This window comes from Brachionichthys hirsutus, chromosome 14, assembly GCF_040956055.1.
Source record: "Brachionichthys hirsutus isolate HB-005 chromosome 14, CSIRO-AGI_Bhir_v1, whole genome shotgun sequence".
Taxonomy (NCBI): domain Eukaryota; kingdom Metazoa; phylum Chordata; class Actinopteri; order Lophiiformes; family Brachionichthyidae; genus Brachionichthys; species Brachionichthys hirsutus.
This window is the reverse complement of record NC_090910.1, coordinates 2,924,435-2,941,359: the sequence shown is the minus strand read 5'-3', so window position 1 is coordinate 2,941,359 and position 16,925 is coordinate 2,924,435. Positions and strand designations below refer to the sequence as shown.

Sequence of the window (16,925 nt, the reverse complement as noted above, 5' to 3'; positions counted from 1 at the left end):
CAGTGGTGGAACTAGACTAAAATAAACTGGACATTAGTTAAAGTTGAGGCACTAAAGGGAATTATTTTAAGATATTATGCAGAGGAATATCCATTAAAGCGGTTATGTCTGTAGGAATCGCCCATATTTTGCTTTAATACCCCTTATATTCACATTTTAGAGTAATATGACCAGCCCATAATACTAATACCCGTAACATGGACTGGTCAGAGGAGTGGCATGGTCCATCCGCAGAGAACGTCTCAACCTAACCTAAATAGCTTTAACCTTTATTCACTAAACCCGACGACACAGAATGCAGATTCTGATCACTCGAGCTCATCTTTAGATTGATCTGAAGATGGCAGTGAAACAGCGTTGCAGTACCGCAGGCCACACCTGAAGACGGGTCGATCACGCTTCCCACTTTATCACATCCAAATATTTGCAATGTCATTGTTGCTTTGACTGGTTAGAGAGATGTCTAATTACACGTGTGTATTGTATAGAAATACACACGTGGGTATATGCGTGTGTATGTATGTATGTATATGAATAATGGATGAATATAGTTGCTCTTCAACTATATCAGCAGGAAATGTGTTTTGTACATGTTTCATGGAGCTGGTGCATTTCATATCTGATGTTCTCTCACTTTATTAGCAGCACGGTGGCACAGTGGTTAGCACCGGTTGCAGGTTCAAATCCGACTTGCTGCCTTTCTGTGAGGAGTTCTGTTCTCCCCGTGGGTTCCCTTAGGGTTCCCCGGCTTCCTCTCACCACTCAAAACATGCGACTTAGGTCCAGGTCATTATTGAAAAAGCGAATTAATTCTCAATAAAAGTTACCTTTTATTTAAAGGTTGAATTAATTAGGTGCATCTTGCTCACAGAGCTGCCTTAATCCTTCACGGCATAGATTCCACAAGGTTCTGTCTATTTGTCAGAGATTTCTCATCACGAAGTTGCTGCAGATTTGCCAGCTGCGTTGTGTGTCTTTTGTTCTGCTACATCCCAAAGCTGCTCTATTGAACTGAGATCCAGAAAGAGTTTGATGTGATTAGAGGTTTGTGAAATGGTTTATCTGTGTGAAGCAGCCGTCGGGAAATGGCTACATTGTTACCATGAAGACGTGGACGTGGTCAGCAACAATACTCTGGCAGTATGTGGTGTTTGCCATGGCTATTGTAACTCGGGCTCCTCTGGCAGAAGTGGCCCTTTGTGTGGTCTGCTGCTGCTGCAGCTTCAAGGGTCGATGCCTTGTGCCAATTTCAGAATTGTTATTTTGCATACTTCTTATAACAAATGGTTATTTGAGGTACTGTTGCCTTTTTTATCAGGCCAATCTCATTTGACATCTGGGAAGGCATTTCTTCCTCAAATAACTGTGACTGGGAAATGTGCCTCCTAGGGGCCAGTTTGTGAACCTAAAAGATGGCTGTGAATGCAGGATCGGCAGTTTCAACCATGCCAATTTACTCTTCTTCTCTTTTTTCTTCTCATCCTCCTCCTCCTCCTCCTCAGTTTGAACTGAAACAGATTGCTTTGGCCAATCACTGCCGTGTGATTGGCTGATTAGAAATTTGTATTAATGAATAGATAAAACGGGTGTAGATAAAAACAAAAGTGACCTGTGAGTGTGCACCAGTCAGCCATGACATTATGACGTAACGATTACCACAGGTGATTTTTAAGTTGTGTTGGATGTGCAGACCATCTTGTTGCGGACACTGAATTTGCGAAAAGCGCTATATAAATAAAATGCATTATTATTATTATTATTAGGTGTTTTGGCAGGTAGATATTTTCTTGATCCTATCTGGAGGTTCAGGTTCCAGTACAGTGCAGCACCATACGATAAAAGATGAAAGATAAAATATACGTAATATATATATATTTTATGATAATGATTGGTTAAGTGTATGTGTGCTTTAAGCAAGCATGAATTATGGGGTCAATATGATCAACTTTAAACATTTTACAAGGAAAGATAGCATTAAAATGTGGGACATTTAGAAAGAAATATTAAATTCTGCTAAAAATGCATTTAAATTAATTTTAATGCAGAAACCACATATATTAATTAAAAAAAAAACTCTGTACAGTATGAAATGGAAAAAAATATGAGTCGGTTAATATAATCATTTTTATTCTAATAAAAGTTTGTGTTTCGGTTGTGACAAATTTTAGGAAAGGAAAGACATTTTGGAAAAGTTAGAAAATACAATGTGAAAGTTGACTCTTCAAATATTATATATTCTTATATATTATATTTATTATATATTATATATTATACATTCATTTGACCTTTTCCCTGTATTACTACCTGTAAAATGCCAAATCTTTTAATGTAATGTATTTTACATGTCATTTAGATTAGTTCATACAAACACTCCATCCATCTGTTCTTGGTCCAGCCCCTCTGTCAAATTTTAGAACCTATTGTGGCCCGCGAGTCAAAGTTTGCCCACCCCTGGGTTAGACGTACAAGCGTTCCGAGCCAGCCTGCAAATGATATTTACTCGGCCAAAGCGGGGGCTATGTGATCGCCGTCGTTTGTTTTCCGTCCGTCCGCCTGTTAGCAAGATAACTGAAAAGGTTCTGGATGGATCTTGATTAAATTTTCAAGACATATTGGGAATGTTATCAGGAACAGTTGATTAAACTTTAGTGGTGATCCAGAAGAGATGCTGGATTATGGATTAGTTTGACATTTTCGGTAACATTGCAGTCAATGGCAGTTCAAAATTTGTTCATCAATATATCGCTTGATTATTGACCAATGTTTATGGAATTTGACAGTCATGTAGGGTGGGGATTGCTATCTCACCACCAAATTTAATATGGATCGGATCCAGAATGACATTTTTTGCACACTTGAAGAATGACTCGTGTTTTGTGTTTTGAAAGAATTTACTGTAATTAACATACAGACAACATATTTCACGTACGCCGTTGTTCTCCCGCACGGCATTCTAGCGTTTGCGTGCCTGCGTAGCTGCAACGTGAACTGTCAGGCGCGCTCACCAAGCAGTACACTCCCTCTTGTGGCGTATGTCGGTAATAACACCGTCAATGTATATTGCCTGCATGTAGAAATATAGAGTACAACATTTCACAACAAACCCATACCCTGAAGAATAACAGTAACAATACTTCAGAAAAATACTATAGAACACATATGAACGATATGTAAGCGTGTGGAGGTGCCTTGCTTTGCTATCTAAACTCACAATCCTCTCAAAGTTATGAAAAATATTACATTTTAACATTGAATACACATCAACTCCGATTCAGAGAGAGAGCAGACAAAACTAAAATGTAACGTATAGGCTCACGCTGAACAAGATGCTGACTAAAGAGCTGCTATATAAAACAATTAAAGGTGACATATGATGAAAAACTCACTTTTCCCATGTTTCTACACTATTATGGTAATTTTGGGTCCTTATTAACCCAACACAGCTAAATAAACCATCCAGTCAATCCTTCGTAGTTTGGGTAGGTCTGTAATCGCCCCCTAAAACACGTCTGGAAGATATCGCGCCCACTGTGATGTCACGCGGGGCGAACGAGCACAAGATGTGCACGTGTGCGTCCGTGTGTCTGTGTTCTGCCCGTCCACGCTCTATGGCCTTTTCCTTGCATAAAGTTTCTTTTTGGTGGTAATGTTCCAGCAAAAATGGGTAAATTATTTTTAGTGTTTGGTAAACACTTTGAACGAGACGCTTTATGGAGCGGCAGATAGACAGAGAGAGACATCGGCGTAGCGTCGGCGATACTACCGACGCTACGCCGATCCGTCATGGTGACGAGGGAGCTGAGCCGAAAGGCGAAGCTCTCCATTTACCGGTCGATCTCCGTTCCTGACCTCACCTGTGGTCACGAACTTTGGGTAGTGACCGAAAGAACGAGGTACGCGGCTGAAATGAGCTTCCTCCGCAGCGTGACTGCGTTCTCCCGTGGAGAATAGGTGAGAAGCTGCGTCGGAGTATCTCCGCTCCTCTCCGCATTGAGAGCAGCCTGACGGGGAGGCGCGGGCATTTAAAAATGCCTCCCTGGTGAGGTGTTCTGGGCACGTCCCACCCGGAGGAGACAATGAGGAAGACGCAGGACGCGCTGGAGAGACTCTCTCGGCTGGCCTGGGAACAGAAGCAGGGAAGTCTGGCTTCCCTGCTTAGGCTGCTGCCCCAGCGACCCGACCCTGGATAAGCGGTTGGAAGATGGATGGATGATTTAGAGCATTTCTATTCCGTCCTGAGATTATTTGCGGATCATCGCGCCGTGTGTGTGTCTGTGTGTGAAATGAGTCTCCCCCCCTTTTGCTACTGTTTCTGAGAGAGCTGTTAGAGAGACAAGAGGGACTCTGTCCTGCAGCATCTGTTCGCTATTCTGATGAAAGACTGTCACAGATATTTCATACAAGTGCCTGAGAACTGCGTTAACTTGTGGAAAAAGGGTAGAATATGGGACCTTTAAGCAACTACACTTCAATAATCATTCCTTTAATCTCTGCAGGTATCGTGTTCATTCATCGTTCTGATGTAACTTCTCCCTCTCAGTTTTGGTATTCACAATGAAATGAAAACCAGCTTCTTGATGTAAATTAATATGAGTGAGATAAACTTCTGGTTGTATCCAATTTAATTTAGAAACTGAACGATTCAATGTCTCTCTCCCTCTCCCTCTCTCTCTCTCCCTCTCGTAGGCCTGTAAGGCCAGGTGGTGTTGAACACATAAAACTGGACAGAATAATTGCATCACAGCACATCGGCTACTGGACCCTGTCCATGTAGCTGGTCGTCCTTGAAGTGCCATGGCCACAGGAACCCAGGGCCACCGTGATCACACCTTGGAAAAAGCAAAGCTTATGACACCCATGGGGAGGCGCCGGAGAGCAGAGGGGAAACCAAATAAAAATTTCCGCTGCCAGGAGTGTGAGAAAGCTTTCAACAGTCTGGAGAAGTTGAAGGTGCACTCGTACTCTCACACAGGAGAAAGACCCTACCGCTGCTCCCACCCTGACTGCACCAAGGCCTTCGTCTCCAAATACAAGCTGCTACGGTACAGACAAGTACTAGCACACAGCGAGCTGCAGCATGTTGCTTCTCTCTTTGCACCTCTACCGTAGCATAGTGCTCAGTAGTTATCGCTATGGTGTGTTCGTGTTTATTAGCCTTTAGGCCTGTACTTGTGTGTAATGTAAAGCATGCCTACTTAAAACTTGATTGCATCAATTCTGAGTGTTCATAGAATGTGTCTGTGTTCAAAGGCATATGGCAACTCACTCCCCAGAAAAGATCCACAAGTGTTCATACTGTGAGAAAATGTTCCACCGCAAGGATCACTTAAAGAATCATCTGCACACTCATGACCCCTATAAAGAGGCCTTCACCTGTCAGGAGTGTGGCAAGAGCTACAACACCAAGCTTGGATTCAAACGCCACCTCGCCCTCCATTCCGCCAACAGTGGGGACCTCACGTGCCAAGTGTGCCTGCAGCTTTTCCCCAGCACAGAGGTTCTTCTGGAACACCTCAGAACACACGCTGGCAAGTCGTCTGCTGGGACCAGAGAGAAAAAGCACCACTGTGAGCATTGCGAGCGGCGATTCTACACCCGTAAAGATGTGCGACGCCACATGGTGGTGCACACTGGACGCAAGGATTTCCTATGCCAGTACTGTGCCCAGCGGTTTGGTAGGAAGGACCATCTTACACGTCACATGAAGAAGAGTCATGCTCGGGAGCTGCTGAGGGTGAAAACTGAGCCAGCAGATTCTCTAGAGCCAGTCGTCTATGATTTGGCATCCGGGGGCATCAAGGGTGAGCTCCCGGAAATGCTGACGCCAAGGCTACACCAGCTCAACATGTATGCAAACCCTGTTCTGGACACGGAGCTCTTTTCCACCCCGACACACCCCTTTTCTCTGAAGTACCCGCTGGCCTCCAACTTTACCTCATATACCTTTTCCTCACAGGAGCGGGAGCAAACTTTAAAGGGAGAACTGGAGACTTATCTGATGGAGCTGCAGGGAAGTATGCCCTCCTCATCCTCTGCAGTCCAGGAACACCAACTCTCCTCTTCCAAACTTGAGTTGGAAGGTCAAGTGGGAATACTAGAGGAAACTGGCCAGGAAGCGTCACTGTCCAAAATATCCACACCAGTGGCCACAGCCTCTACAGGAGAGTCTTTGGCTTCGTCTTCCTCTCTCATGGACTTCTCGCAGCTTTTCAACTTCCTGCCACTCAATGGGCCACCATACAACCAGACGGGGGGGCAGGTTGTCACCTATCCACCCAATGAAGAGCCCACACCTGTTGTCCAGCTGCCGTCCCAATCCGCCGATGTCCCTGAGGCTGTAGAGAGTCCACTTCAATGCCTGCCCTCTTCGTTTATATCTAACCTGAACGCACCCACTACACTGCCTCGCTTCCACCAAGCTTTTCAGTGATCCAGTATGTACACGATACACGCACTCGCACGCACATACAGGCATGTTGAGCCACACAACTGTATCGACTAAAACCAGACACCAGTAACGACCTGAGAACCGCTCTGTCCAAACCGGAGTGTCACTCCCACACAGGTCAAAATGTTCATCAACATCGTCTTCCTCTTTTGCAGATGAGCTGAATGCCCGTGCCGTTTGTGTAGGGAACAGAAAGACTAGGAGTCGGGGTCACGGGGGATTTCTCAGGCCCTCTACCCGACACTCCATTTTGGACAGGGTGGCTCTCTGGTCGTCCACCACTTTATTTAGGCTCTGGTTCTCCAGCTCCAGGCTGAGACCGGTTTCCTGGGTCGGAGGCACCGCTGCAGCTAAGCTGGGACTGATGGTTCGGGGTAGGCTGAGCGGGACCTCTGCTACACAGGGTAGTCTTCAGTCCTGCTAGAGACTTCTGGATGAGCAATGTCTTTCAGGATGATATTTGAGCTGACAGCAGCAGCATCAAGGTTTGTTCCAGAATCCTTCGGGCTATAACATACACAGGCGTCTTTACTTGAGTTGTTTCACAAAGGTCAACACATTTCACAATGCCAGCACCTCTGTGTTTTGTGCTGGCAGTTGTGTAAAATCACCGCACTCGTTTGTTAGAGAAGCAGTAATATGGATTAATGGCAGCAATGAGTTGTTTAAACGCAAATTAGTCATTTTCATATAGATGAACGACGAGTATTCTGATTGCGGTGACATTTGGCTTTCTTTTCTAACTCCGAGCTTTAGAATTTACTTCACAGTGACCATTCTGAATTTTGTGGTGTCTGTTACACTCGAGTTGTTTTGTTTTGGTCTTAGTTTTTGTAGGGACTGGTGTACTTTTGGGATATGTGTGCTCCTTTACACATTTATTCCATGTACCAGATTTTTTATTTTAAATGTTCCGGTCAGTTACAGTTGGGCAAAAAAATTAATTGGCATCCAGAGATTGTGCAAGTTGTCCCGCTTAAAAAAGATGAGAGGTCTGTAATTTTCATCACAGGTACACTTCAACTGTGAATGTGAAAAGAAAATCACATTGTATGATTAAAAAAATATATATTTCTAAATCTTTGCATAAAATAAGTATTTGGAACCTACAAACAAGCAAGAATTCCGGCCCTCACAGATGTGTTACTTCTTCTTTAAGAAGCGCTTCATTCCTCCACTTGCTACCTGTATTAATGGCACCTCATTCAACTCATTATCTATAAGACACCTATCCACATGTTCAAACAGTCAGACCCCAATCTCCACCATGGCCAAACCAGAGGGCTGTCCAAGAACACCAGGAACAAATTGTAGCGCTGCACAAGGCTGGGTTGAGCCAATCTACAAAGGAAAGCAGCTTGTTGAGAATACATCTACTCTTAGAGATTATTAGAACATGGTAGAAATACAAGATCGCTGACAATGCCCCTCGACCTGGGACTCCATGCATTTGTAATCTTGTGGGGTATAAATGAGCTTGAGAATTGGGGGGGGGGCTGAATGAAATATGAATTCTAAGATGGCGTAGTGGGAAGCGCTGTCGCCTCAAAGCAAGAAGGTACTGGGTTTGAATGCTATTTATGCGGCGTCCGCGTGGGTGTTTTCCACGTTCTCCGGTTTCCTCCCACCGCCAAAAACATGCAGGGTAGCTGAATTGGCCACACCGAATTGTCTGCAGGTGTGAGTGTGAGTTGTCTGCGTACGTGAGTGCTTGTTTGTCATTTGTGCGGCCCCGCGGCGTGCTGGTGACGCGTCCGGGGTGTACCCTGCCTCTCGCCCGTAAGTCAGCTGGGATAGGCTCCAGCGACTCCCGTGACCCACAAGGTGGATAAGCGGTCAAGGAAATGAATGAACGAATCATTCTGAGGTCTCCAAATCGCTCTAGTTTCTGTTGAAGCATAATTCTGAATATTGTAATCAATTCATGTCAGCAGATCCCATAAATCCGAGACGAATGTTTTAAAATGAATTTTAACTACTTTTTACGGTCAGAATTTCACTACTGCTATTCTTTACTAAAATAGTTCGGTTGGTTTGGTGGCTGCACGATGACAGCTGATCTATGGAATAAAATCAATATATCTCATCAGTAGAATACACATTGCGGAAACAACAGAGAGACATTGGGTTGCACACCGTCTACACCAGCCGAGGGAAAGATGGTTCTATGATCTATAACCAATAGATCTGATGTCATTTACCTCACAAACACACACACACACATCGCTGTCTGACAGCAAACATCAAATAGAAGTGTTAAGTTCCCCATTTCCAAAAAGACTTGTTGAATATCGAAGTTTTCTGGCTTTGGTGACGTGTAGAGTTGAATGTGTACTGTTTCAAAACATTTATAGAAGTATGCCATTTGTATTTCTGACAATGTGTGGTTTTACAAGAGATGTTAAGAAACCGCTATTATTTTTTATAGCACTTTTTGTAAATTGAATGTCTGCATTTCTTCAAGTATCTTCAATACCTTTATTACAAATGTATAGATTATATATTTAGCTGTTTTAGAGAACAATATTATGTACATACAATATAAAATGTTTTATTTTTACAGGTACACTTTTGACAGTGTTTTTTTTTTTTTCCTATCAGAGTTTCAGTTTTGCTTTACTTGCACAAGTGTTCTGTGTATCTCATTGAGGGGTCTTTAACAGATAATCTACCTTAAACACAGATTTTTGTAGACCTAGTTTTTCGAGGTCTTTTACTATTAAACGGCTGGTTTTGTTGAGAGCACAAGCAATAATGAAGCTGATGTGAATGAATTGATGACGCCTAATTTTATGATGATGTCCTGGCTGGTTAATCCGTTGTTAACAAGACAAACCAGATATCTTGAACTTCCCGGATGATCGTGTCCTGATTTGTTATCTGTTCATCTGATGTCTCACTTAAACGTGAAGGAGACACTGCAAAAAATGAATCGAGATGAAAGAAATATTTACATCGACTAGCTTTAAATAAAAAGCTAACTGCCCCCAGATGGAAGTAAGATATTTGATAGATAGAAGAAACTATGATAAAAGTATAGCGGCTTTGGAAAATGAGGAATTTCTCATCACAGGTATCTCAAAAACAAGATGATGAAAACATAGATAACCAGATGACTGTTTTTGTTTCAAGAGTTGTTGTCACATTCCCCGTTTCAAATTGAGCCCATCTTTAACGGGGTGACAGGTGGTACGCCCTCTGGTGGGAAGGGATTTCAGATGTTTCATTTCACTTAGATTCAGGTTTTGCAGTGTAACTCATATATACATGTGGGAACAATAACTTTTGGATTAATTCTGAAGGAAAAACCTGCTCGAGCAAGAAGAGCTTGATTTTTTTTTTTTTTGTATCATCCTAAATTCATGCCCCTGAAAAAGAAAAGCAAAAGCGGTTCACGTCAAATTTCTTTATAAGCTTCAGCGGTACCAGAGAACTTTGTTGAATGTGTATGTAAGAACACTGCAATCTATTTTGGTATTGGATCAAGCTGCTAACATACTTCTAAAGCTCCTTAAGGTGCTACAAACCTCTTTTCTAGTTCTTAAATGTATAATTTGTATCCAGTTTAGCTGAACAGTTGTCAGTATGCCTGGTTGTTCTATATAGCTACACGTATTGTTAATGTACTGTGACTTTCCTTCCACACCACCTCTCCACATTTGTGCCGTTGTATTGGGAATGTGAGTCAGTTTGTCACGGAGGCCACGCCGCAGAGATGAAGATGCCACCGCTCAGAGATGTGACTCCATCGGGCGCCATTAATCTGATCAGAGGAAATTCAGAGATTAACTCCATTCCAGCCATGTTGGTTTTATTTGCATTTCAACAACGCCATCCTGTGACAATGATGGACTCATTGCTAAATCTCAATATTCCATTCAAATCTATTTTATAAACTACTGTTGGATTTTTATAGACAAATTTATATATATATATATATATATGGTATATATTCCCTTGTTCTTTATACGTGAAGATCATCCAAAGAGGCAGATTATTTATTGTCTGGCAGAAAAACCTGATTTGATTACACACCTTGCTGCTATGAGAGAGAAGAGCTGCAGTTGTCACCTCATGTGTTTTTACACTTATAATGGAGGTTACAGTGGAAAAAAATAGTAAACAAGCAAAGCATCAAACCGTGTGTCTGCTTGGTTATTCCTGAAAATGTCTGGTTTTTCCTGTGTAAACCGCAGCGATCGGAGTCACAAGAAGCATTTTAGAGTAGGGATGTGTGTTATCTATCGGATAAATATGATCTAAGCCAGTTCAATGCAGATCCTCTAATGCCAACAGATTGTTCCAGCCTCTGTAACAGAATCTGATCTATTGTATCAAAGGCTGCACTAAGATCTAATAAAATAAGCACGGAGACAAGTCCATTATCAGACGCTAGTAAAAGGTCATTGGTGACTTTAACTAATGCTGTCTCTGTGCTATGATGAGCTCTGAAACCCGACTGAAAAACCTCAGATAACTTATTGTCTCGTAAGAATTCACACAGCTGACTGGAAACTGCTTTCTCTAAAAGCTTTGACAGGAATGGAAGGTTTGAAGTTGGCCGATAGTTAGCCAAGACATCAGGATCCAATGTTGGTTTTTTGAGAAGCGGTTTAATGACTGCTGTTTTAAAAGACTTGGGTACATAGCCTGTGAGTAAAGATAGATTAATCGTATTTAGCAAAGCAATTCTAATTGAGGGGAAGACTTCTTTAAGTAGCTTAGTTGGGACCAGGTCTAAGAGACCAGAGCACGGTTTAGATGAGGCAATAGCCACACTTAGTTGCTGCAGGTTAATGGGGGTGAAACTATCCAAGTAAATATCAAGAGTAACAGTCGAATCTCTACTTCCATCACTCAGGGAGAGGTCAATGCTTAAAGTGGGCAGACACTGATGAATGTCGTCCCTAATGCATTGTAAATATTAAAGTTATTCATTATTCATTTTCAATTTCTTAGTGACAGTGAAAATATGATGTCGCATCAGCAGCTTATTGTCATATAAATAGTTTAAACTTCAGACATTGTTAATAAATACTTTGATGAGTATGGCGATCTAGCCAGTCACTTTATGCCTCTGGCTTTCCTGAAGGTCCAGCACAGGGATGCGGTGGGTACATATCTAGGCCCATAGGAATTATTCAATCTCCAGATCCAAACCAGGATGGGCTCTATGAACCCAGGATGGACTGCCTCTGGGTCATTGAGATGCCTGGTAATCAGGCCGTCAACCTGACCTTCACCTCCTTTGAGCTGGAGAGCCACCCTGCTTGCCGCTACGATTACGTCAAAGTAAGTAACCCATAACTGAAATATCGATGGCAAATATTTTTTAGTTTTTCATATATCCATATATCTATACTCCATATATCTATAGCTAACATAAAAATGCAAATGCATTTCAGTCAGTCGCATTCACTGTATAAACAGTAAAATGAGGTAGAAATAGAATATAAAGCCTTTATTGTCATTGCATAGTGGATATACAATGAGATTAGGAGTGCTGCTCCATTTGCTGCTTAGGTACAACATGAAACACAAGTAATAGAATAAGAAAACAACACGAATTGGAATTGATAAACAGTTGATGCCGTTAGATTGTGCAGTTACTTTGTATTTAGTGATTGCACACATTAGTTATCGCACATGAAGTCGTCTGATGATTGTCGTCCCTCATAGATCAGATTTCGTTATTGAAGAAGTTCATGAAATCTTCACTACTGAGACCAGTCGGAACAGAAGGGTCAACAGAGCTGGTGCTTTGTGTCAGCCTAGCTACGGTCAGAGGGAAACCTTGGGCCGGGCTTTTAATCCGATTAAATGTGTCCATGTAAACGCACCGATTCTGCAGCAGATCGATCTGATTCGGGACGAACCCGCTGAACCTGAGCAGAGAGCAGTACCTACTCCAGGGCAGCAGGGGGCGCTGTGGCTGAAGCCCAACAGAGAGCAGTGCCTACTCCAGGGCAGCAGGGGGCGCTGTAGCCGAAGCCCAACAGTGCAGCAGTACCTACTCCAGCGCAGCAGGGGGCGCTGTGGCCGCGACAGGTGAAGAGCTTCGGGTCTGCGCGGCTGCCGCTCAGTCCGCAGCGATGCCTTCTCCCATCCCGGTGACGCGCCTGCTGCCCGCCGACCTCTGCCCGTCCCCGGAGCTCGGAACCTTCAGCAGCCCGCTGACCAAGCCGCAGGCCGGCTCCAGCCTGCAGGTCCCCGTGCAGCGGTTCGCCAGCAGGGCCGCCAGCCGGCTCTGGTCGTCCGTGATCCACTGGAAGGAGCTCCGCGCCGTGGAGCCCGTGGGCTCCGGGGGGTTCGGCTCCGTGTACAAGGCGGAGTACTTCGGCGAGACCGTCGCGCTGAAGAGGGTCAACAAGTGCGCCAAGAACAAGCTGGCGTCCCGGCAGAGCTTCTGGGCCGAGCTGAACGCCGCGCACCTGCGCCACGCGAACATCGTGCGCGTCATCGCGGCGACGACCGCCGTGCCGGCGGACTTCGAGGACGAGCGCAGCATCGGGACGATCCTGATGGAGTTCGTGCGCGGCGGAAACCTGCAGCAGGCGATCTACGACCGCGCCGAGCCGCTGGGCGCGGACCGGTGGCTCCGCTACGGCGCGGACATCCTCAGGGGGCTGCGGTTCCTCCACGCGCACGGCGTCGTGCACCTGGACATCAAGCCCGCCAACGTGCTGCTGTCCTCCGGGGACGCGTGTAAGATCGCGGACTTCGGCTGCTCGCTGAAGCTGGACCGGGGCTGCGAGGCGCGCGCCGTCGGGCCGCACCTCAGCCACGTGGGCGGGACGTACACGCACCGGCCCCCGGAGATGCTGAGGGGCGAGCCGGTGTCCCCCAAGGCGGACATCTTCTCTTTCGGGATCACGCTGTGGCAGCTGGTCACCAGGGAGCCGCCGTACACCGGCGACCGGCAGCACGTGCTCTACGCCGTGGTGGCGCGCGGCCTGCGGCCGTCGGTGGACGCGCACCCGGTGTTCCGGTCGGAGATCGGCCGGCGGTGCAGGACGCTGCTGAGCCGCTGCTGGAGCGCGGACTGCCGGTGCAGACCGAGCGCACGGGAGCTGCAGCCTCAGCTGGATGAGCTGCGTCATGGTGCCGTGACGTCACACGACGACACTCGTGATGACGTCGCGATTCAAAAGCCATAAACTCCTGTGGATAATCAATAACTTGTCATTTACTGACATGAACAATTCTGATCAATTAAGTATTCCTGATTATGTTCGCGCTCTGTGACGTCACGAGAACAGCTGGGCTCCCTCCCTCTTTCTCAAACGGCTTCCTGAGCTTCTACTGAGTCTCTGATTTTATTTCCTTTTTATATGGGATCAAAATGTTTTCTTCACCGTGACGGGATGTAAAGTGTGACTGTGTTTAGTGTTATTTCATTAAAATACTTTTTTAATACTCCATGTGAATTGCACCAGTATGGTACACATTCATATACACGTACTGTGAATCTAGAGTAAAGGTATATCCAGGGCGGCCTCCCCTCCCCCCCCCCCCCCCCCCCATCTGGATTAAGGAGTTCCTCTCATGTCTGCTCTGAATGCAGTTTGACCCACAAAAACGACATTTTCAAATGAGCTGGCGGCGATCGGGCTGATCTCGGAGGACGATGAGACGGCGTCCGAAGAGACAACGGTGCAGCGAACGCCACGAAAACAAGACAGGCTTCAGGAGGAACAGAACTGGGCCGACCCTCCTCTTCATCAACGGCGAGGGTGTGAACGTTTCGGTTCCTGGGAGTCCAGGTCTGTGACGGCCGCTCTAGCAACTCAACAGTGAGGGTACAACGAAGAGACGCAAAGAAGGTCGAGGACTTCGGGTCAACGGTGCAGAGGGATGGAGAGAATGTGGAAGGGAGGTGAAGAATCGGGTGCAGGAGGGCCTCATGGAGTGCACCAATAATCCTACCCCCTGGGGGTGCACCAACATGTGGAACTTACATTTTACTTCTGTTTATAATCAAATTAATGCTGATAATGATTGAATGTTTATAATGATATTCATCTGGATTTCTTATGTCTTTAACTAATTATGAATTGAATATATTTACCTTGGATGGCAGCGACAATCATTATGGGTAGCGCAGTTAGCCTTTAGCGCTGCATGAGACAGGCTACCTCACATTAAACACACACATGCTCTAGCACCACCTAGTGTCTGTCTGTGTACGCCACTGCCTGAGAGCAATGGTTCAATTTAGGAGACATTTCCAGCAAGACGTGATGAAGAAAGGTGTAAAATCTGCTTGACATAATTTGATAACTCGTTCAATAATTTTGTGAGCGAGTCATTCTACGAGACGAGTGCCATTTGAGGCCACAAAGTTTGATGAAGTGTGTAAGGCACAAAAAATTACCAAAATGTGTTTCCAAAGCTTAAAACTTCTAATTTAATTGTTCTTGTTAACATGATATATGAGTAAATACTATATTTTTTGAGCGTGACGTACTATTTTTAATCATTGTCATGAGAACATGGCCATTTTCACATACCCGTATTGACCAACGTCAATTTGCATCCACAATATCACCAAAAACATTTCAGATTTTTATCAAACCTTTATTATTTCCACGAGTATAAGTGTGACACTGATTCCATAAAATATATTTATTCAAAATAGAAACATTATTTTCAGTTTTTCTGACCACCCCGTCACACTGACTAGTTCTGTCTCTAAATAACTGACTGTTGCTTTAAGTGACGTCACAAAGAGGAAGTGACATCATTTGAACCTCTAGAGCAGCCAGGAGCAAAGAAAGCAAGTTCTGACATTCCTTTCCATTCCTTTTTTTGTTGTTTTTTCATGTTAGATGAGGTCCGTCAAGCTCAACCCAACCACCCCATCAAGCAATATTGAGAGGGAAAACAGATTTTTATCAAAAAATGTACACTATTAATGTAAAGAAAATTACATTATTAATTGAAAGTATCCTCACTTAGGTCAGGAAATTGACCACATGGAGAACAAAGGCCATTTTAGGATGAATTTTACCACCCGTCACATATTGTATTGTGACGGGGTGGTAAAACATTTCCCAGGAGACGTCTACTACTTCGAAAAAGAGCATTTTGTCCAGACACACATTTCTCGCTGATGGATGACTTTAACTCTAATATTTATTCCTTTAGTGACACATCACACATCTCAAACAGTTGTTTACTTCTAGATAACAATAAAAACAACACTTAAAAAGAGCTTTTGATGTTGTAACAACACATTTATTTACAAACAAACATCAACTGCACAACGGCTGCTCCTCGGTGTGTCCAGACGGGGAACGTTCGTCTGACGAATCCGGGTCAGGCTCACTGTATCCGACCAGAACCGAACCTGATTCCAAACCACAACCGTCAGCTTTTGGTGTCACCACACAAATTTAGACCGACATCCGGGTTGATCTGCTTCAGTAGCGCTAAATCTTCAGCTCCGTGATTTCACCATGTCCGTCGGTTTGATTAACAGAAATAGTTGCTTTCTTCCTACGTGACTCAAACGCTATCGTTTTAGTAGCGTATAGTTATTCCTGCTTCGTCTGATTCATTACATTGTAACAGACGGTGGCCACCCACCCAAAATTAATAAATTAAATACTGATTTTGGTACTGAGTGAGTTCATTTTTTTAAAAACCTCGACCTTTAGAGACCTGCCCGCAGCATCGAGTGGTCACAATACAACAATACACCCATTTCAGTGAAAGCAAGATGGCTGGGATACCAGCAAGTAGTTTCTACAGCAACGTCCGGCAGAAAAATGGGCAAGGTAAAAATCTAGATCATATTTCATGCTTGAAACTAGTGTATCTTTGCACAATAATGTTAATGTTCATTTTTTTTAGCAGTAATTGCAAACGGCAACGTCGCCAACGATGAAGTACTCATTTGAGGATATCGGGACTATTTTGGTATTTGGATAAACGCGGGAATATTTTGAAGAGTTTACAAGTGTAAGTAGTTCTTGCAAGTGATACATTTGTTCAGCCATAGAATGAACTATCTAGCAAGCTAGCTGGCTACATCATATATACCATTTGTCTCCGGTATAATTTAGATTTCTATTTGGAGTTGATTTTATCATTTTATCATTACAGGGAAACTTTCATTGTCAAAAGCAGTAGAATTGCAGACAACTCTGAGGTCGAAGATTTATCAGATGGTGAAGAGAACGATCCTGCGAATACATTCCACATGAACCTGATGATTCCGAAGCACAACCTGATGCAGCAGGAGATGATTCCGATGAAGGTTATTCACCGCCTGATGCAGCAGAAGCTGATCACCTCATCAGTGAAGATAGTGACAGCGAGAATGAGTGGGAACTACAACATCCACAAGTGCACAAACGTGGGCATAAAAAACAACATGTGGATTTAGCTGCAAGTCCAGTTTCAGGGCGAAGATGACAAACTGAATGATGAGCGATCAGATTGGCAGCCGCTGGATGATGTGGAGCAGTATATT

The 16,925-nt window shown here is 44.2% G+C and overlaps 2 protein-coding genes across 2 annotated transcripts; both read left to right on the top strand.

The window, feature by feature from the left end:
• The first annotated feature begins 4,794 nt into the window (after positions 1-4,794).
• On the top strand, positions 4,795-6,430 carry plag1 (pleiomorphic adenoma gene 1). Its single transcript, XM_068748099.1, has 2 exons — positions 4,795-5,042; positions 5,251-6,430. The coding sequence occupies exons 1-2, from the start codon at positions 4,795-4,797 to the stop codon at positions 6,428-6,430; spliced, it is 1,428 nt and encodes a 475-aa protein (XP_068604200.1).
• Positions 6,431-12,540: 6,110 nt separating this feature from the next.
• mos (v-mos Moloney murine sarcoma viral oncogene homolog) lies at positions 12,541-13,605 on the top strand. The gene has a single exon (XM_068748208.1). It carries the CDS (start codon positions 12,541-12,543, stop codon positions 13,603-13,605), a length of 1,065 nt encoding a protein of 354 aa, XP_068604309.1.
• Positions 13,606-16,925: the final 3,320 nt, after the last annotated feature.